Below are 21851 nucleotides of genomic sequence, written 5' to 3'. Positions count from 1 at the left end.
TCTGGGAAAGTTGTGAAAGTGTTTTATGTACATCAAGAACATTTTATTCAAGAATAGGCAGAGAAATGGCAAAAAATAAATATGTAAATCCTGTCCTTTTAGTGCTTTACTTTGTCTACTTAACACTTTTGAGAACTTTGCAAAGGCCACATAGAGACTCAGTCATTTTCAATGTCAAGGAAAATGCAAAAAGCTGACAACATCATACTCTAAAGAGGAATGTCTGGTGAGAGTCAGACTTCAGCAGATCACAGGAATGCTGAACAGATTCAAACAAGATTCTTTTTTTTCCCTCTTTCTTTTTGCACTTTTATCCTCAGAAGACATTGAATATGAAATGATGGCATGTGTTTGCAAATCTATGAGTGAAGGTCGGTTGTACTTATCCTAAGGACAATCACATCAAGTTCATTTGTGCATCCTAAAACCACTAAAATAAACTCAGAAAAACAGACACCAATAGACAAATCAGTAACAAACATTACATTTTGCAGAGTGAGGCAGTGCACATTTTGCAGAGTGAGGCAGTGCACATTTAGCAATGCTAATTTCAGTACAGTAAGATGCTCAAGATAAAAAACTTTTTAGCTCATCTATTAGTAAATATGAGTTGTTGTGATTCAAACATCAGGTCAGACAATTGTTAATCAGTGTCCTCCTCTGATATGGTGCTGGTTTGTGTTTTGAAAAGTGCCAAGGAGAGATAATACGACTTATAAAGAGGATGTGGTACGACTGTTTTTGAGTTTTATTCCATCTTTTCCTTTGTCCCATAAACTAGAGAGGTGGTGTCCAAACCGTTTGTCCACAAAATGCATTAAATTAAAAACTGAAGAGTTAGTTTTTTTATTCATTTATTTAGTCATACTGGCTCAAAAATTCAATTTTTATAAAATCTGTATGTCATTAAAGATCAAAAACATTAAAAATGGCTTCAGGTTGTTGCCTTATTACAAGAAAAACAGACAATTTCCAAATTTTAGGGGTTCATCAATTGTTTTCCATTTTGTTGGCCAAAATGTATCAACAAAAAATAAAAATAAAAATTAATTACCACATCTTGAACTCACCCGAACCAGGTTCCGTGCTGCTGATTGAAACAACCTTTGGCTGTTTTGGTGAATCGCATTGTCCTAGTCGACCATAATCGTACCATAGTGAACAAATGCATATTTTCATTTACGCCAAAAAAACACTGAAATATATCGTAAGGTCAAAAAGGGAAGTTCTTACAGTGGTTAAAATCAGTGCATCAAAGCTTTAGAAAAATCAGAAATTGGACAATGACTCCAAAACTTGAATCGATGCATCCCCCAGTTGTTACGTCATCATGTATCCGTGTATGTTTACACTTCACATTCAGGGTCTTTGCATACAACAAACTACCTCCGCTTCAACAGTAGAACGGTAGAGATGTATCTGAGGTCATCAAAACCTAACACACAAACAAAGTAATGATGACAGTTTCCATTATATTTCATCTGATTCCATTGAGAAGAACAGCAGGCTCCATTTAGTGGTTTTTATTCTGAGTCTTCCCTCCGACTTCAGCCAAGAAGCTTCTTCAACCCCAAAAACCACAATTGGAGCAAATCATCTGGAACGTTTTAAAGAGAAATTATAAAGCATGTTTGGGTGACAGAGATGGTATATTGGAAACATTTTATTTATTTATTTTGGTGTTCAGAGAGGGAGTGACGTGGCGGCCACACTTCCCAATCCCATTGCGCAAGTGAAAACGGAATTGTGTCAAAATAATCCCCCCCCATAAAGAACCTCACAAGAAAAACCAAATCTAATGATTCATGTTCAGCTCCAAAGGATGAAGCACTTAGTCGGTTTAATGGCTTAATAATCATGTGTGAATGACGAAGGCTTTGGTGGTCTGGAGAGTCCCATCAGGCAGATGACGCTCCATGCCTGAAGCTGACAGGTCTGGATTAAGTGAGCATCTTCGAGACTTTGCAGTGCTTTAGCAGAATATTTTGTATTGAAAGTGAATCTTTTTGATAAACATAGAAAACTAAAACTTCAAGGAAGGAGGGGTGTGACTGAACCATTTCTGTCATAGCTAATTACATTTACTTGGCTAACTTTTTTTTTTTGGAGGGGGGGGGGGGGAAATTTACTTTTAGGAATAGTTTCACTCCATTGTACTGTTTACTTTTACTCCAGTAACTTCATTGTGAAGTATTGTTACTCTTGGGCAAACTTTCTGGATACTCTACCTACTGTGAGTAACTTCACTGAATGAAGATCAAACAAGTTTTAACCAAAGATTCATTAGACACACCTGCAGTTTTTGCAAAAATTTTATAAGTTGGTAACACTTTATTTGAAAGAGTGTGCATAAGACTGACCTAGAAAAATCAACTATCATGAACATGAAGGACTTTTTATGAAACCTTCATAAAGACTCCATGTTCCCAACAGGGTCAGTCCTATGCACATCCCGTCAAATAAAGTGTTACCCAAACGTTTCATATTTAAAGAAACCGATTTTGAGGTTTTTATTGTTTCCATAAAATATTTTCAATTTGGTCTTTAAAATCGCAACATTTCCACATAACTTTACACTTTGGATCTGTCTGTTGGCGTAATTTTTAAATATTAATTGTTTGATGTTTGATAAGTAAATCAGTACTTGAGTCACCTTCTTTATTTACCTCTCTAATAATTTCTTGGATGGATACTTTTACTTTCAATTGCATTTAAGTACTTGAGTACAATACTTTTAGTTCTCCACTACCTCTCGTCACTACTTCCTGTGCTTTTCAAAGTATTTGTATCTCTTCAACTCATATAAGGTTTTCCTAAAATCCTCCAAGTCAAGTAAATTTTTTCATGTCTCTACATATTGATCCACCAAGAGGAAACATGAGGAGAAAGTTGTTGTTTTTTCCACAACCTGAAAAAGGGGGATTTTGCCCTGCAGCCACTGGGTCGATGCAAACACTTGGGAGCTTTCAGTGAGGGTGTGAGCAATTACCCCTCCACGGCTGCGAAGCTGGCATGGAGGAATTGCGTAACACGCTGTTATGGTTGAAGCTAAAGAATTCGAGGCAATGCTTGCGGTTGGTAAACTGGAGCCTCCTCGACTGGAAAACACAATTTTTTGCTCCACAACTTGTTTTCCTTTAAACCCCATGTCATCCCCTCTGTTTTTTTTTTTTTTTTCCATTCCGGTTTTTGTATCCGCAGTCTGTCCTCGGGTCCGTCCGCCGCAGCCGTCGTCGTGTTTTTCTTCCTCCCCCCCTTACATTTCTCCATCCTGCTCATATTCGAAGTCCCCAGTTTTCTTATCCTCCCCCCTCTAGCCAAATTCCTCTCTCTCGCCATCATCCGAGATCGGCTGTTTTTTTTCCTTCACCTCTGCTGGCCTTCGGTCTTACTCAATAGCTGTGTCATCTCTTTTCGCTTTCCATCTTCCTATTCTCACACTCGTCTCTGTGCCTTCTGGGGTTTCTTTGCCGCTGTCCATCTTGACGGGTTTTTTTTGTGTGTTTTGCCTCGGTGTCTGTCCCAACCCCTGCTGTAAACCTTTGTCGTTTCAATCTCTTCCCACCGTTCTTCTTTTCTTCTCCTGCACCTGTCGCTTCGTCCGCAGGCCAAACGACGCCAACCGAGTGCAAACGTGAGGCCGCTTATGTAAGGAAGCACTTTCTGTTCTGCATTAACGCTTCTTCACTCTCATATTTATTCATGCAGTTTCACAGAGAATCGGACCGACGGGCAGAATCTGGTCATGCGTGTCAGACTCGTTTTTCATTTCGCACCACATAAAGATCATCAATGTCCTCAAAGGGAGAAAAAAACACCAGTTTTACAAACTGTTCAAATTTCTCTACATCCAATTAGTATGTCTTATTTGTTCAACAACTTTTCACATTCATGTATTTTGGCCTGATAAAAATGAAAAAAAGCACAAAACTGTTCTCTTAAAGTTCAATTATGTGGCCCTCTAGAGACTAGAAGCATAAAGCTACAGTTTGACCCCTCAGCCTTAAAGCAACAGTCCATCGCTCCAGCTTCATGGCTCTCTCTGTCTGTCAGGTAAAAGGTGTGCAAGTAAAGTAAAAGGGTTTTATCATAAGCAGCGAAAGTCTCCGTCTGTCAATTCCAACCAAAGTGCAGAATATCCCCTGATTTTTGTTATCCTTAGCAGCAAACAAGTGGTACCAACTGTACATCCATGAAAGCAACAGAAAACTTATTCAAAAGCAGAACTAAGAGTACTTTTCTAATGCCCCTCTGGACAACTGCCCAAACGGCCAATATCAGAACTTGCAACTAGTTTTTTAATGAGTAATTTTGTTCCTTTTTTACCAAAATTTTGAAATTTTTGGAATGTTTCTGATCAGAATGATGGCAATCAAGTTTATTTTTATTTTTACAGCACATTTTATGAACAGGGCCGTTCAAAGTGCTTTCCATTATGAAAACGTCACCAATTTGAGAACAAACATTACATTTTATTGGGTACCATCATCAAAAACATCAATAGGCATCATGTATATGTTGAACAATGTTTCATTAATTACAGTTCAAAGGCAACGGTAAAAAGGTTGAGTTGATTTAAATTACTTCTGTTTTGGCCGTTTTGCAATTTTCTGGAAGTTTGTTCCAGATTGGATGAAATGTTGATTTTAAAAAAACAAAACTCACCTATAATCTGTGGAGGCTCAAGGACCACCTTGTTGGGTTTGAGGATGAACTGGCACTGGGTGTCTGGGGGAAGGCACTGGTCCAGCAGCAGAACTTCAGGGCAGTCGGTCGGACTCATGGGCTCCCTCCCTAGGCCTCCTGTGTGCCCACCAGGGCTGCTCCCTCCGTCCCGAATGTGGCTCATCTTGATGCTAAAGGGAAACTCGTGGCCTGAATGGAAAGGTCAGAGTGCAGAGGTTAAGAGGCAGAAGCTGTGGTATGTGCAGCGCGAGGAGGAGAAGCAAAAGACAAAACGTGATAGAAATTAGGGCCGAGTTGGCACAGGGCGAGAGTGCCTTCTTAAAAATGGAGGAATTCAATGTGAACTACAGAATAAAAAGATTATGGTGAAGGAATGTCAGGGAAATACCACCGCGAGTAAAAGAAAAAAAAAATCATCTGGACTGAAACGCTCTCAGATGTTGATGCTTATACAAAAGCGACGCCGTGCTGAGAGGTTTTCTTAGCTTTTAGTCTTGCGTGATGTTTTCAACTTTAAATCTGTGAATCATTCCTATTGTTTATTTGTTTGCTTGAACTTTATTCTAAATATTAGATAACAAAATGCTCACCAATGAGAGGATATGGAGGATCATCCTTACAGGAACTGACCCACAATCGGTGGTCCTTCACACAGCCCTAAACAGAGAAGAAGAAATTCACTTTTGTTTGAAAAAGAAGCAACGCATCAAGATCTAGAAACGTAACAACCCAATTCCAGTAGGAAAAACCCAATTCCAGTAGGAAGAAAAGTCAAAGTTAGCCACATTTGCTACCAGCGAGGTATGGAAAACTGAAGCATCTAAAAAGGTAAGCCTCATGCTCTGAGGAAAGTTTGCATTTCTATGCTCCTTGTGTGCAAAACACAAAGGGAAAGAAAGCTTTTAGCTTCTTTGGCCTTTTGCTAGCTGAACTATAACTGTCAGAACTTGTTTTACTGAACGCCTCTGCAAAATAAAAGGAAATAAAATAAACATATATTCTAACAACAATGCCTATATTTTAGTTGTTTTAAATCTTAAATTGCCACAGCTACTGCACTTTATTCCCAATTTTTTTCACATTTTACATATTTTTTATGTCTATCTTTATTTTTGTCATTGTGAGGTTTGCTGCTGCCTTTCGTAGCCAGGTGACCGTTGTGAAGTCTTTATTTCAAAGGCTGTTTATCCGGTTAAATAAACGTTTAAAAAAGACAGTTTTACAGAATCCGAGTTCCTGTCCACCCAGTGTGACAAAGCCTCTGGTGCTAAAGTGAATAACTAATGACTAGTAAATGCTAGAAGCCTAGAAATCAAAATGTGAATTGAAATCTATGTTTGGAGCCCAAGTTTTACAGAATTTTTACAGAGATTGTAAATCTTCCACAGCACTCCGACAGACTAATCTCTGTTCACATCCACAATGCCAACAAATGATGGGATTCTTTAGCATCACATTAACTTGTTTGCACTGTTGCTTACCGATATGCCAAACTGCTGCAAAGCCATTCGAATGACATCGTCGGTTCTGTCATTGTTGTTGACGGCGAGCGTCTTGGCCTGGAGAAACGTCATGGAATTACTTATGTGACACATAAAAGGAAATCCTGGCAATGCTATTAATAAGTAAAAACTTCTTTGTGATATAGGACTAAAAAGGGGAAGTAAGTGTAAGGAAGCGTACATATGCACAATTTCCAATGTCTTTGGCAAATATCTTCAGAGGAATGGTTTTGGGATCGTCCTTCTCTTTTCCTTCGCTTAACTGACTAAACATGGAGAAAAAAAGAAAGAAGAGCAATTAATTATTCTCCATTCAGAATGACTGTCATTATGAAATAACTTCAACGGCTGTCACATAATTCATTTTATGTTGAGTTTCACTTTTTATTCACGCAGTGCTGGACGAGAAAACATCTCAACTACATCAAAAAATGTGATCTACATTTGTTCCAGGGAGCAACTCACCCAATGATGAGTGATAACCACTTGTCCTTGATCTCTTCAGAGCTGAAGATAAGAAAAGAAAAATGTTTGAAAAAAAAAAAAAATTAATAATTAAAGCTTTAGCTTCTCTCCAAATCCCGAACCGCAGACTTTGCCTGAAGCGAAGGCTTGATTCCTGCTAACATAAAATGCGATGTGTGTGTGCGTTCATGTGTGTGCGTGGCGCTGACAGGCAGGTGCATAAACACAGCATGGCATGTGTGACTGCGTTTGTTTGTGCTACGTGTCGGGGCCCGTCACGCGCACATGAGGTTGTCTTCTCTCGGTTGAACCGCTTTGGAAAAACAACAACAACAAAAAAAAAAGACGGGAACAACCACAAACGCTCGAGGGTTTAAGGGATTTTATAGCCGCGCATTTGATTTGTAGTTCCCCCTCCGTGATGTGCTTCTGCATCTCAGAACATTGCGTACTCTTTCAGAAACACAAGCCTGCTGACTCACAAGAGCGTTTCATGTTGAAACACTATCTCTCATCTGGAGAGATAGTGTTTGAATGAAATTCTGTACCTCGACGACCACAAACGACATCAATCTGCTCCTATTTGAATCACATTGCGATACAGCCTTTGGCATCTCAGGAAGTCATTTTTCTTACTCTGTTTTGCGTACAAACCTAGATATTTACCTGAAAGTTGCCACAAAGTTACAGGTGGGCCATCCAATGACGAAGCTCCTCTCTGGGTTTGTGCTTCCCTCACACACCTCATCCATGCAGTTCGCCGTCCACATCTCACACACTCTGACCTGAGCTTTTACTTTGAAATGAGTAGGAGACCTGCAAAGGCACAGAACAACTGTTAGCCCAGATAAAAAGTGAAGTCCTGAAAAGCTTTCCAACTGTTGCAGACTTCTTAAGGAGACCCATTGTGCTGCCTCAATCAAGTTAAGATAACTCTATGCAAAACATGTTCATTACATATTTTTTGCACAGGGGCTCTGTCTCTTTAAATAAGCTGCTGATGGTGGCCACTCAATGCTTGCAGCCATTTTCATGAGTAAATGTAAACGGGTACGCAATTACACCACTGTACATCTTTGAAAAACATTAGTGGAGCCTCCTGCACAACCAACGAGAATGCAGCAAGTGGTTTCTGGATGGCAAGTCAACAACAAAACTTTTTTCTTTTCCGGTAGCCATTGTACAGCAGACGCAGGAGACGAACCAGGCTTCGCTGGGGGTGCTGGGTAACAGTGTAGCATGACTCAACCAAATGGGGACTTTTGTTTTACAGACACCAAACTGAATGCTAAAAAAAAAAATGGCTAGGTAGTGTTTTTAGAAACAGCTGAATCCCCAATGGATGAATAAAAACATACATGTGAATTTTGCATCATAGACCCTCATTAAGCTTAGATTTATTGTGGTTTTACCTGGGGATTGTAAAAGATGCATGATGTTCAAGCTAGTTTAAAATATTTGTGTGAAAAGTGTGAAACTCTTTTCCTGCAGTTGCGAGTCAAACCGATAATCCCTCTGCAAATTATTTATTTTACAAATCATGGACTCAGGGAGAATGAATGAATATGACTGTTTATACATTCAGTTTGCCTTTATGAAGCACATTAAATGCCAGAATTTTGACTGAATCCAGTTTGAGGTTGGAATTTCACAATATATTTCCTCCACGCTATGACACACTTTCTATAAATAAAGATAGAAAAAGCTTCTATTTTCAGAGTAAAATGTGCCTCCATTTACCACGTCTCTAATTATAGAGGTAGATGATCCACTTAAACATATTTGGTGGAAACAACAGAGGGAGAGGCACACATACATCACTGGATGTCTTTTTCCCTCTTGCCGTTGCACATTCCTCTAGCTTAACCCGCGCTCAATCACAGAAAAATAAATAAAAAATTAAAGCCAATTACAGTGCGTCGTCTCCGACCTGGAAGGGTCATCTCCACCCCTCTGGCACATGACTGCCAGGACACACCACAGACGTCCCGCCGTGTCTGTGTGTACAATAACTGCAGAGCTGCAGTCTATTTCTGAATGCAGACCTCAAAAATGTCTTCGTGTGCCTCGAGTTGCTATTCTTGCGAGTCCTTGTGTGATTTAGTTTGTGGGTGGGGAGTCCCTCACTGCGGGGCAAGTGAGGCGGGCGGGCCAACAGCGTTTTGATGTCAGCTAGGTTTCGTACAGGTTTCATCGGTTGGGAAATAATTGTACGCTACGGAAAAATCTGTGAGGATCTGAAGGTACGAGATATAAAACGCAACTAGATCTTAGGAACGCATCAGGAAGAACCGGAACACCCAATGAGTTTGTAAATGGTCTTCCAAAATATTCTCATTCAGATTTTTCTTTTCCTCCCCCTTGTTTGCATCTTTCTGTCTCCATATTCTGTAACCTGCCAGATGAAATGCTGCAGGAAGAGACAATACGGGTAATTTTGGACAAACGGGGGGATCTTACTTGGCCTTGGTGACTAGCAGCGCATCGTTGAAGAGGAAGAGGTGTCTCTCCTGGGTCTGCAGGCCCGTCTTCAGCTGCGCTTGGGCGTGACCCAGGAACAGGCGGCCGAGGCATTCGGCCAGGAAGGCCTGGACAAGAGGACACGACTCAGGGCTGACCAGCATCATGCAGCTTTCTCTGGAGGGACGAAAGGAAGAAGAAAGAAGGCCTTAAGTGAAATTGACCGCCGATTACCAAAGTACTGACTCAGCTCCGAGATGAGTTTGGAGACATGAAAGACGATATGTTTAGGAAGACAAACAGTGCATTTCAGCTAAAATTCCCCTCAACCACAAAATCATGATCAAATTTGCTTAAGGAGGTACAGTTCCTTGTAAAAAATTCTTATAAACTTTGGGATTTTTTCCATTTTGGGTCATATTCTGAGTGCACAAGTCGGTGTCGTTTATCGTCAGGTGGGCAGAAGAAGAGTAGGACTGGTTTAATATGTTTTTTTTACTCAAGTAAAAGTAACTGTCCAAAAAGGTTTCCAAGAGCTGTACAGATTGATAGCTGCTGTATGCAAGCTCGGTGTGAACAAATCCATGGTTTGGAGTTGGAGGCGGAAGGCTGCGTCCTTAATAGCAAATTTATTAAGGACACAGCAGAGGGCTGGGATACCAGCAGCTTATATATGTACGTACCCAGTTTAAAAAAAAAAAAAACAATAAAAAAACATGGGTGTGGCTTATAGTGAGGTGCGCTCTCTAGTCCGGAAAATACGAGAAATGTAACTAGTTACAACCCATCAACCCAAATCCCCACAGCATGATACTGCCACCACCAACACGTTTCACTGTGCTATAGACTTTCGAATGTAGCCCAAAAAGAACAGAGCTCCATATTCAAAAGTTGGGGTTAATAACCAGTGGGTATAATAATATTTGTGAGGCTCTTAAACTGAAATGAAAGAAAATAAGTTGACGCACAATAACCAAAGAAGAATTTGGAATAACAATAGTTTCCTCTCACTACTTAATGCTAAATTTGTGTCAGGTTAGAAGGAGAATTAAGATAATTTTTGTCAAGGTTAGCAATTAAATTTAATTAGCAGCCATTATTTTTTAAATACGTTTTTATCTGAATGACTACACTCAGGTATAAATGTGAAATAGGTCTGGCAAATTGTGAACCAGCAAAAAAATAAATAAATAAATAAATCAGATCAAAAATAACCCTGAAACATTTCTCAGTGAGCTTCATCCATAAAAAAAACAAAAACAAAGCAGAAAATCTCCTCAGCTCCGCTGCTTTCAACGACATGCATCAACACCCGAGTTTTTCCTCCAATTTCATTGACAGTATAATATAATGATCTGGCAACGACCACACAGCTAAAAACACGAACCCTGTGTAGCGGTGAACCAACGCTGGAAGGGATTGAAAGGGGATTAAATGTCCCAATAGCTCCTCCAAACTTAATGGAATGGAATTTTCACCGCAATATTTCCTGATTCTTCTTGCTGCAAAATAAATGCTGGGGCTCGAACAAAGCCACAAATCATAAGCTGCGCTGCCTAAGCCAACTGGAAAATGGGTTGCACACAGTTTGTATGTCTTAGACGTGCATAAAAACAGCTTTGGAGATGGAAATATTGAGGTTCCTGGCACTTTACAAAAGCACCTATTAATTAAAAGGGCTCATAGTTTTAAAAAAATATATATATAAATATGAATAAAACAAAAATCTCATTCTGAATTTCATTCAGACTTGGCTTTTATTCTCCTGTCAATACACTCCACTGTTAAGGATATGAAAAAATAACTTTTTTTTTAGAAGAAAAGAAAGGAAGCAATTAGTGTGCTCCATCCTTTCCTGTTTATCCATCGCTCTCTGATAAAAACACTAAACTGTCCCCTTCCAGCCACATTTGCTATCTCCGTTTCTTTCATGTACACAAATGGGCACACGTTCTCTGCCCACAGGTCCACACCCTCGTATTAACAAAGCCTCTGCTGCTTCGAAAAAGAAAGCATGCGTTATTAGTATTCTGGCAAGAAAGCACCGAATGGTGGATCAGGTTTTGCTGAGGAGCCAAAGAAACTTGGATTCCCTCACAGAAACGTCTTTCCAGCCACATCAGACGAGTGTTTGGTTACATAATTAACAAAGAGAAATAAATAGGGGGGGGGGGCACGGTAATAGTGCTCTCTCCTCATCTTTGTGCGTCTTCCAAATATAAATCTCGAAACGTTGGGGCCGAGAGATTTCTGGTAAATTGAATTAATGTGATAAATTAAGCACAGGATTTTCAGACCCTCGTGTGGTGCAGATATAAAACTAGAGAATGAAAAACTGTTGATACTATTCAGTCAAACAATAAAACTATGGAATTTATTTTTTATCTTTTTGTTTGTTGCGAAATAAACCCCACGGAGATGTGTTTAAGCCCCAGGTTTATCCCCAGAACAAATGTTTGAATGGCAATTTGTTTTGTTTGAGAGAAAGACTCGATACACAAATTAATCCCTGACCACGTCATGGTCAGGTTGTCCAAGCGCTTCACTGACTTGCTCGGAGTCCAGATCTGATGCTCAAAAGGAAACATTAATAAAAAACAAGGCTTGGAAGTGGTTGCAACATGGTTTTCTTTGATTTTCTTTTTTATCTGAAACATCAAGTGGAAATGACCCGTAGATCATGTTCTATTCACTGCACTGCTGCTGAAACTACATTGTCAAACTTCAGACAGCTCTAATATTTAGGAGTTTTTATGTCTGATAGTTTGTAGACACTGTTTGATTGGGAATCATTTTGCTTTCACGTTTTTGCTTTCACACTGCACTCTGTCAAATTAACCAAACTCAGTGAAAAAACCCTTCACCCCCTCGCCTGAGGTGGCACTGCACCACAAATTACTGAAGGAAACAAGAAAACCTCTGAAGAAAACACAAGAGCAACTTCCTTCTTCACGAAAAGGAAACAAAAACAGAGTGGCGTCAAATTTTAGTGTTTTGTTTTTGTCGTTAAAAAAAAAAAACATCCTATTTCTGTCTGCTATAGCGCTTCACTCGTTTTGGTTGTATTTACCCAGAATGCCCAGTGCTGTAGTTCGCTTCCTGCTTATGGAGCGGTCTGCGGCCCGCTTGGCATTCACATATGCATTTGATTTGAACCTCAGTTCACTTCAACTGATCTGAGACTAAAGGTTTTTAGGCGGACAAGATTTTGCTTTTTAAGCCGACTGCACATTCACACCTCCCCAAACAAATCGGACTTTGCAGGTAAACTAGAGTTAGAGCGGACTAAACGTGGTTGGCATGAATGCAACCGTAAACTCTGTCTGTTGTACAACATTCTGCATTTTGAATTATTCTCAGCTCTTTGGAAAAGTCGCAGTTGAAATAAACTACAATCTCCCAAATTACAACCAGGGATGACAAAACTCGGGTCAACGCACTCCTGAGTCGTCCCGAGGAAACGTCAGCTGAAGTTATTTGTTAAAAAACAAAAAGAACTGCATCCAGAAAACGGGAGAATTTTGATTTCTTTATGAAGTGGGGCTGAGATAACGGATGCACCTCAGCTCCTGTAATCAGTCCAAATTTCAGAAATCCTCCAGTTAGCACACACACACACAAACAAGCTAGGCCCGCTTTGTAAGCCCCCTTTCACGTCATTTTGCTCCTGCTAATAAAGACAACATCTTCCGTATTCACCACACATCCCTCCCTCCTAAAAGCCAGATTGACAGCCGAGCCGCAGTCCTTTGAATCTGATGGACGAAGAGCTAATGTCTCCATTGTGCGTCATGTGATGTTGATAAATTTCATTCCCGCCCCGCCTGAACGTAGACGCTCGTTTCTGCCGCAGCCCGGGCTCTGTGTGGAAGAAATGTTGACTTTTCAGAGACGCACAATAAGAGCGCGTCAGCGCACAAAAGCTCGCACGACGCTGCATGCTAATCCCCGCGGGATGAATATTCAAGCGGCAAAAATGCGCATATAAAAAGGTTGATGGATTTTATCAGCGTGAGTCACAAAGTTGGACTCTGTCAAGTTGTGAAAGATTAAAAAGAAGGGACCTTTCCTCCTCAGCGTTTGTCAGCGGAGAGATGGACTTTTTCTGTGATGAATGGAGAGCATTCACTCTGAGACGCATCTGATTCACCGAAATCAGCTCAGGTCTCAGATGCTGAACAGCCTGACCAAAACGAGAACCAACAAATTTAAGAGGTGCTGAAGACAACGGCTACAATAAAAAAAATCATACTGCTATTTTATTTATTTATTTATTTTTTAACAGGAAACAGGAAATTTTGGTGGTAGACCAACTTTATCATCCTTTCTTGATCTAGAACGCACTGCATGTAACCACAGCTCAGTTAGCAACACCCTTCAGTGTGGAAGTTGCTAGAGTTCACTATTTTTAGTATCAACAGCAGTTTCCGATGAAGTCAGAAGAAGGACAAAATGTATGCCTAAACAGTTATTTCCATGGAGGCACATTGGCCATTTATCCAGGCAGCAACAACAGAAAGCTAGACTGTGTTGGGTTAAAGGTTATTTCATTTCTTCGATGTGAGCCATGGGTGCTAGTTCGCATCAAATTTGGCGACATCTTATTGAACTGGTAAAGGATTGAATCATCACAGGACAACAGCAAAGCCGGATGTAGCATGAGTAAGTTTCTCCTTTTTAGGTCTTTGCCGTTCAAGAATCTACAAGAAAACTGCATTGCTAAAAAATAAATAAATAAAAAGGAGAAAAAAAAAAGGAAATTGCAGGTGAAACGTCAGAATTACGCCGTATAATTATGGGTACAACATTGTTTCTTCTTTCATGGTTAGAAAGAAAGAACAAAGATGCAACCCCATCATCTTTGTTGGGGTTGCAGTTAAAACATGAGAATGTTTTATGTTAGGGAAAATAACAGTATTTTTCCTAAAATGATTGTACAAATGTAAAAATGACAGTTTTCACCAACTCATTTCACATCAACAACTTTACATTGTTTATGGCTTACGGATTTTTTCATGTCACAACTTTACTGTTTATCACTGTTAAATATACAGATTTGTTATAGTATGATGTTTACATGAAGGGATGCTAACAATGCTAATTGCTAATAAACAATGCTTAAGACAGAATCATTTTACATTTCTTGACACTCGCACATAATTTGATGCCTTTGTTATTATTAACACTGACAGCCTAACTAGGATAGCTAGTATGAAAATATTTTGAACATTGTTAACTACGGTTCTAATAGACAAATCAAAAGTGGCATCAGCAGGTTAGACCTTCATCAAAAACTGAAAAACCAGTGCGTCTATAGACACACAAAAGGAAACCACCAGCTCAATCGTAGCCCTTTTATTTTATAAAAGTCAAAGTGAAGCACGAAAGACGCTGCTGGCCTGCCTCCGCTTTATGCAAATGCCGAAACCCTCCATTTTCCATGCGTCAGTACCTCCTCTACAGTAAAACATTACCTAAGCTGTCAAATAGTGAGCCCATCAAGAGAATATGTTGAGCCTTTCAAGAGGAAACAAAGTCTGTCCCCGTTGATAAGATCCCTGAAACAAACCTTGTGATTAATTTGCTCGTCCGCCGGGGCCAAATCTGACACCTTAACTTCCAACAAATATGATTATTTTGGGCATCAGACCAACGGCATCAAGGAACAAGTGAATGCAATGACGGACGCTGTCAATTCTTTTTCTTTTCTTCCAATTTTCCAAGCAAACTTCACACTGTCTGGTTGCATCATCAGTAGTCCGGTCAGGTTCTCCAGATGAGCAGCCGTTCGCGGCGCAGCTTACGGGCTCGGGGAGACAAAGAGCGGTTTGCTTGCGAAAGACGTCATTCGAGACAGACACACACCACCCTGTACCACCCAAATCCACGGTAGCTGCTTTTCCTCATGGCTACTGTCAAACTCTATTCCAGCCGCGGTGATTTAACACTGTCATTATTTCCTTCTTATTTTTACTTGACTGACCTTACTCTGTAACAGATAAATGCAAAAACTATAAAGTCGCCCCATACTCCTGAGGAAACGCACGCAGTAACACACAACTCTTCCCCTTTTTATTAGCAAAGCAACAAGAGGATATGAGCCACTGCTGTTTCACAATTCAAACCAGAAAATAATGCTTGTGTGTTTTTTATCATATTGTTTAAAGTTACCATGATAAGTTTGATTCATCATTGTCTCAATAAATTCCTCCCGTGGTGTTTAAAAACCCCTAAAACTGTTCATATTGACATGGTTTTTCAGCTTTGCTGTAAATAAAAAATAAAAAAAAGTGAAAACTTTGGCACGCACCAGACTGCAAGTCATAAATTTTCACATTCTTGCAATGCTGCTATCTTCCTCCGATGGCATGTACATTTAATTCCCTCAGGATAATGGAAGTAATCCCATGGTTTGTTTCCATAATCTCTTACAAAAACATAAATAAATCCTGGAGATTGATGGATTAGATTTTGCCTTTGATGCATCTTTATCTCTGTTGGCAGAGATGCAGCAGAGGGAGTCACTGTGGATATTTTCAGATAAACTGAAGAGAGTGGCATGCTTTAGTGTTCAGCTAGCCTGACTCAATACTTTGTAAAACCAACCGGACATTTCTATGAGTCTTGCAATCTTTTGAGGTCTGTCTCTTCCAGATTTGAACATCTGGGGTCTGATTGGTCGAATCTGATCTGGCGTGATTGGATTATTTTGCCGAGGAGAGTTGACCCTTCACCCTGGTTTTGGGTTTTTGCAGCCTCTAGCAGCTTTTCATGCAGGATTGTTGTGTTCTTATAGCTGCATCTAGATTCCCCGACAACTCTGACCAGCTTCCCCACAGCATGATGGAGCCACAACCATGGGGAAAATGTTTGTAATGTGACACGTAGCATTTTGCATTCAGGTCAAAAAGTTCAAATTGGGACAAATTTGACCAGAGTACCTTCTTCCATATGTCTATTGTATCCAGTAAAAGGATTGTGACAAACTACTTTTTTGTGTTTCTATGGTAGCTTTCATCTTGCCACTCCTCCATAAAGGCAAACTTGTAAAGTCAGCTTTCTGGCCTTCACATACCAGTCTTATTTATAGATATTAAATTACACTCAGGTGGACTTCAGTTACTAACCAGCTGGCCCTTATATGGAGCAGATTGTACTTGATTTCAGTCATTGGCATCAGAGTAAAGAACTCACACAAGTGCGTACTTGTCTTTTCAAATTTTCATTTGTAAAACCTCAACATCCTTTCCTTTCTGCTTTACTTTTATGCACCACTTTGTGTTGGTCCGACACACTGAAGTTAGCGGTTGTACGTGGCAAAGAGTGAAAACGAATGCATGTGCGGAGCAGCATATATTTAAGTTTCCTCTCGGATTCCCGCTTCCCAGTTTAAAAAATAAATAAATAAAAAATTCTAAACGCAGAGACGAGCGAAACCAGAAATAGCTCCACTGTTACAGTATGAATGGCGCAAATGGTACATTTTCGCTGCTCTCCCTCCCATCTCGGAGGGATTTACTCGCATAAAGAGCACATTGGTGATGCAATGATACTGAAGCCTCTGCCAAGAGCTGCTGGAAGCACTTATTTATCCGTTTCAACTGCATTTATGTGGCTTAAGGGTTCCAGTGCTTTTCTTTCCAAGGCACGCACAGGGTTAGACAAACCCAACAAAACAAACCAATTTATTACAAAAATTGGCTGTTTTGGCAAACAGCTGGAGCGTAGCGTCAACCACAGCCAGGACCTCAACCTTCTGACGGTTATAGTCACAAACCTCAAGAAGCTGACCCGTCTCCCCATCACTCAACTGGAGATAAATGAACACCTCCCTCCTGACAGCTCCTAATTTAATGTCAAAGGTTAAGAGTGACAGTGGAGAGAGTCAAGTCCTGGCTCCACATCCACTCTCATTTCTCTCTCTCTCTCACACACACACACACACACACGCAGACAGTCGGTCAGACTGGGACAGACTAAGCAGCTCTGTCATGCAGACTATTTGTCTTTCAGTCAATAGAGTTCCTTTCTCAGCCTCTCACCACACCTGCCAACAGAATATGTCTCCCCAAATCTCTTTAACACACAAATCCTGCCCCAAGAGAACCGACCCATTTAACAGCGCAGGGAGTTTCCCTCTCCACACACACATCGCTTCGCGCAGTCAAACCTGAACTCCATCCACAGACACTAAAAATGGTTCACACCTGAGATACGGCCTGGCATTAACAGCATTTGACTGCAAAAAGGTTTTCTGAGACTGGAAGCAGATGGAGAGAGTAAGCCTGCCTCTGAAAGCTGGCATCGACGAGAGTTAGCCGCAGTTTAGAAGATAAACAAACCCCTTCGTAAATAAACAGTGCGGCCAAAGGGGATTGGAAGGGCTTATTTCCGACCCCGGTAAAGGAAAAGGAAGGGATCTGAATGATACGGTGAGAGGGTGGGGGTGGTGATGAAAAGACCGACAGCTCAGGGATAAGTAAGCAGTGAGTGAGTGAGTTGACCTCCAAACTTTGAGATTTTACTCAAACTGAGGGAAAACATAACTCTTGAACAAATATCTAAATCGTAGACTTAGTCATTCAAAACCACAATCTATCTGACTCAGATCAGCAAGCAAACAGCTTCCACTTTCACTCACCAGAGATCCAGGTTTTAAACCTCTGTTGATTTTATCCCAAGCCTCCAAGGCTCAAATTTTTTTCCCCCTTTTCTTTAATCTATGCATTATCAGTCTCTCAAATCAGCGCTTAGTGTTTCCTGGGGAAAACTCAGTGACAAAAACATGAAAGCTTTGTGAATCGGCTCAGCGACTGACTTGGCAAAATGCTTCACAGCAGTTGCGAAAACGCTCTGCAGACATCGGCGAAGGCACACTTTAGCTTTATGTCCAGTCAGAATCTTTAAAAAAGAATCCACTGTTAGTGAAGGCATGAGGAGTCACAGTCAAACACGCTCGTGTTGTCGTGGGGGGCGAAGTTTGGGGGAAAGGATTTCTCATTCAGACGAGTTACACTTTCTAATTTGTTTGAAAGGTCTGTCATACTGGGAGTAAACATTTATACACGCTAAGGAACTTAGAGTTGCTCCACTGCACCTTCATCCATCACATCACACATTTTGCAGAGGACTTGACCACGAATGTCCCAATCAGGATTGTTTTTTTTTTTCGTCTTTTGTCCCTGACGCCGAGCGGCGTCATTTAAGACGAGGAATTTGCCAATAAGGCCTGATAATTAACCTCAGCGCCATGTTTGGTGAGAACCACACATGGTCTGAATTAGTTTTGTGATTGCCTGGCATTTAAACGACGTCCGTTTCTTCCTGACAGCTTCAGATATTTTGTTCCAGTTGGAATTAGTTTTTTTTATAGGTCAGGCTTAATATGGAATGTTTAAACATAGGGACTTAAGCTGGGTGAGTAAAACTTCAAGTTTAATGTCCCGACAACAAGTTACTTGAAATGCAGTTAAGATTTATTGTGTTTCCCAAACACAAACAGCTGCAGTCTTCAATAACCTTCCATTATGATTGTTTTGTGTTGAGCAGTTAGTGGAAGTGCCAAGCGAGGCAAACACTTCCATGTTTCTCTGTTTTGGTGTAATTTCGTTTTTCCTTTTATTGGTAATCGTTTATTTCAATCAGTTACCAAACTTTTGGGAAAAGTTAATAAATGTATAGCTTTGCTTTAAAGGTCATAACATTTAACAACTGGTGCTTCAGCTGCTCTCCATGGATATTCGGGAGCCGCCATATGGGAAAAGCAAGGTTTCCCATATTTCAAGAAAATGAAACACACAGCCTACAATCCAACTTAGCAAAAATACAGCGCTGTCTTTTAAAAACATGTCACAGAAACATAATAAGAATGGATATTGGGAGCAGAGTTTCCTCAATGAAGTTGACTGGGATACAATTGGGACGTCGCCGGTTTTCACGACACCGCTTTCAGACCCTTTCTGATGGGAACACAGACAGGTGTGTATTGCAGATACCTGGAAGCGCTTCTCGATCTCGTAAGTGCTTTGCTGATGACCAGCGAGGGAGCCGACTGTCGCCTCTGGGCGAGGGTCTTCATCTTCTGAGGGGGGCAGACAGAAAGAGCGACACAAAACATGAGTCAAAGCACACGCAGAGATAAAAGTTTGCGTCTGTGTTTTTTTTCGGTTGCATTCTGTGACGGTGAGGTCGGTAGGGCGGGGGACAGAAAGTCCACAGTCAGCACTCTGCGATGCCGTCTGATGGCTGGAAGTTGAGGATTCAAGAGAAAAGGGAGGAGGGGGGAGGTGACTGACAGAAAAAGCAGAAGAGCCAGCAGCAGTGGAGAAGGGGAGGAGGAAATGACACAGACTAAAACATAAAAGTCACAGGGAGTGAAACAGTTTGCGGAGACTGTGGCACAACGTTTAAGATTCCTCAGAATTTGTTCTTAAGATGGCAAAAGGTGTCCTCCCTGACAAGGGCATGCCCGACATTCTCTCAGCTGAATTGACTATTAAACGGTAATCCAATGACAATAAACAAAATCACAACAAATTACCAGCAGTGCAACATAAATTAAACATGGCTTCGGAGCTCATTTTAACCCAAGACATTCCTGGGACATTCCTATTTTACCAGACTTACATGAGACATATAGGCGGCCGTCACAGGAGTCCAACATAAAAGAAAAGCACCATTGATGAGCATCATGGGACACCAGACCGAGTGCTTGCAGGGATAAATAGTTTAGCGGTCACTTGTCAGACATTTAGATCATTTCTAGACTTTATTCAGTTTCAGATTAGCAGTAAGCCACAAGCTGCTGCTGCGATCAGATGAGCCTAAACACAGACACCAGTCATCTTTCCTTTCTCAGAAAGTCCTCAGGTGACTCTTTATCTTTTATTTTTGCAAAAATCAAAACTGAAAGCATGACAATCACTTAAAACGTAAGCTCTTGTTCTTTCTGAATGCAACGAATGATTGGGAGGACACACGTCCTAACTTTAGGGATGCAGATGGAGAGAGGAAGAGAGGATGAAAAGGAAACCCGACATGCAAATGCAATTTTAGACAGCATCAGTTCAATTACACATCTTGCAACACAAAATGAATATTTTGAAGGAAACGCAACAAAGGATGTCTTGAGAGTCTCTGGAATCAAGTTAATCTTTAACTTTTCTTTCATGATTTATTGATCAGTAAAACCAAAATAAAACAAACCAAGCCAAGACATGAACTACCAAAAAATTGTGGTTAAAGCACACACTACTGCAAAGGGTGCAAAAACATAAAACCAATTAATATGGACTATGTTCAAAGCAAAGAGAAGACATTCCAGTTAGAAAAGCTACACTAACTAATAATTACGTAATGCACGTGACAGATTTTTTGCGTACATTTAACCTGTTTAGGTGAGACTTAGTAAATACCTGTTTTGTTTTTTAAAAAAAGCTCTTTTGGAAAAGACACCCTTCGCATAGATGCAGTTACCAATTTTAAACACGCAAACGAGGGGGGGCGTTGTTTACAACAAGATCTCAAAGCATTTCCAGGGGATTCTGCTAAATCTGAGGGAGATATATCTACAATGACAATGTCTATAGCAAAAATAAAAAAAAAGAAAAAAAAAGGATTAGAAGTACAATTCAAAAATAATTTGTCAATTTATTTTGCATTTTGATATTATTGCTAAAATCGTTTTGTGGGATTTTCTTCGTTCAATTCTGTTTTTCTATCTGGACACTTTATTCCACATATAAATCTGCAAATAATCTAAAAAAAACAACTTTAAAAAGCCTCCCATGCGTTGGTTTTATGTCACGTTTTTTCTCATTATTGTACACAGACTCAAAAAAAGATCATTAATAAATAATGACCCCCCCAACATCTCAAATATTTAGATAATCAACATTTTTAGGAAGAAATCAGAAAACAACAAGTATTTTATAACTATTTCATGTTCAAATATGAGATACAGTTTTTACAGTAAAAGTTTTGGCACCCAAACTCTGTGTGTTTCTAAACAAATGCTCCTTGACTGACCCTTAACAGAGGTCGAGTGTCAGCCGAAAACGAGTCCGAGCTCGGTTACCTTCTTGTTATCGGGCAGCGGCTTGCCGTCACCCGTCAGAGAGTCGGACCTGTTCTGCCCCATGCTCCCCTGCTGCGGTGACATGCTTTCCATCAAGGCTGTGTACATCCACGGAGCCGAGCGCACCGGCCATGTATTCCCATCATACGAGCAGTAAAGTCCACGGTTTACCCGCCAGAGAGGAGAGTGGGTGGAGGGTCCATCACAGAGAAGGCGAAGAAGAGCCAACAAAGAGCCCGAGTGTGTGACCGAGGAGCCAGCGGAGCTCCTGACTCGGCCTGAGCGACGTTTGGTCTGAGCGCCCGTTCCTCAGTCTCGCTCAAGTCACTCAAACGGTTTGGAGAGTAAGGGAACATCCGGTCGGTATTTTCAAAATAAAAGTGCTGTAAAGGCTCGCGACTAAGCGTACTTTGACGCATGTAGTATCCGCAAACTTTCTTTTGAGGAAGAAAACGGCGTCATTTCAAAACGCAGAACGGGGAGATAGCAAGCTAGCTAGTGGGAGTTTAGTAGAGCGCGCGCACCGTGTGCAGACAGTGACGTTGTCGAGGGTTCGATTCCCGGTCTTGGTCCCCCCTCGCATTTTTCTCTCCTCCCTATTTTACCTTTCGATAAGGGTCGCTAGAGCTTCAAATAGTGAGCTACATATGTTGTAAATAAAA

The 21851-nt window shown here is 40.7% G+C and overlaps 1 protein-coding gene across 9 annotated transcripts in view; it reads right to left on the bottom strand.

Annotated features, from left to right (window-relative positions):
- The window catches only part of arhgap20 (Rho GTPase activating protein 20), an 87260-nt gene that overhangs the window by 15220 nt on the left and 50189 nt on the right, over nt 1-21851 (bottom strand). For 7 of the 9 annotated variants that reach the window (XM_055032041.1, XM_055032040.1, XM_055032042.1 and 4 more), the window contains 8 exons: nt 19109-19194; nt 9114-9290; nt 7320-7469; nt 6654-6695; nt 6370-6454; nt 6168-6245; nt 5277-5343; nt 4666-4875 (listed from right to left, as the gene is read on the bottom strand). In XM_055032041.1, the coding sequence (XP_054888016.1) occupies nt 4666-4875; nt 5277-5343; nt 6168-6245; nt 6370-6454; nt 6654-6695; nt 7320-7469; nt 9114-9290; nt 19109-19194 (895 nt within the window). The other 2 variants (XM_055032039.1, XM_055032046.1) reach the window with 2 other exon arrangements.

Source organism: Poeciliopsis prolifica, unplaced genomic scaffold (assembly GCF_027474105.1).
Source record: "Poeciliopsis prolifica strain line A6 unplaced genomic scaffold, Auburn_PproV2 SCAFFOLD007, whole genome shotgun sequence".
Lineage (NCBI taxonomy): Eukaryota > Metazoa > Chordata > Actinopteri > Cyprinodontiformes > Poeciliidae > Poeciliopsis > Poeciliopsis prolifica.
The sequence above is the reverse complement of the archived record's forward strand: the minus strand, read 5'-3'. Positions and strand labels throughout refer to the sequence as shown.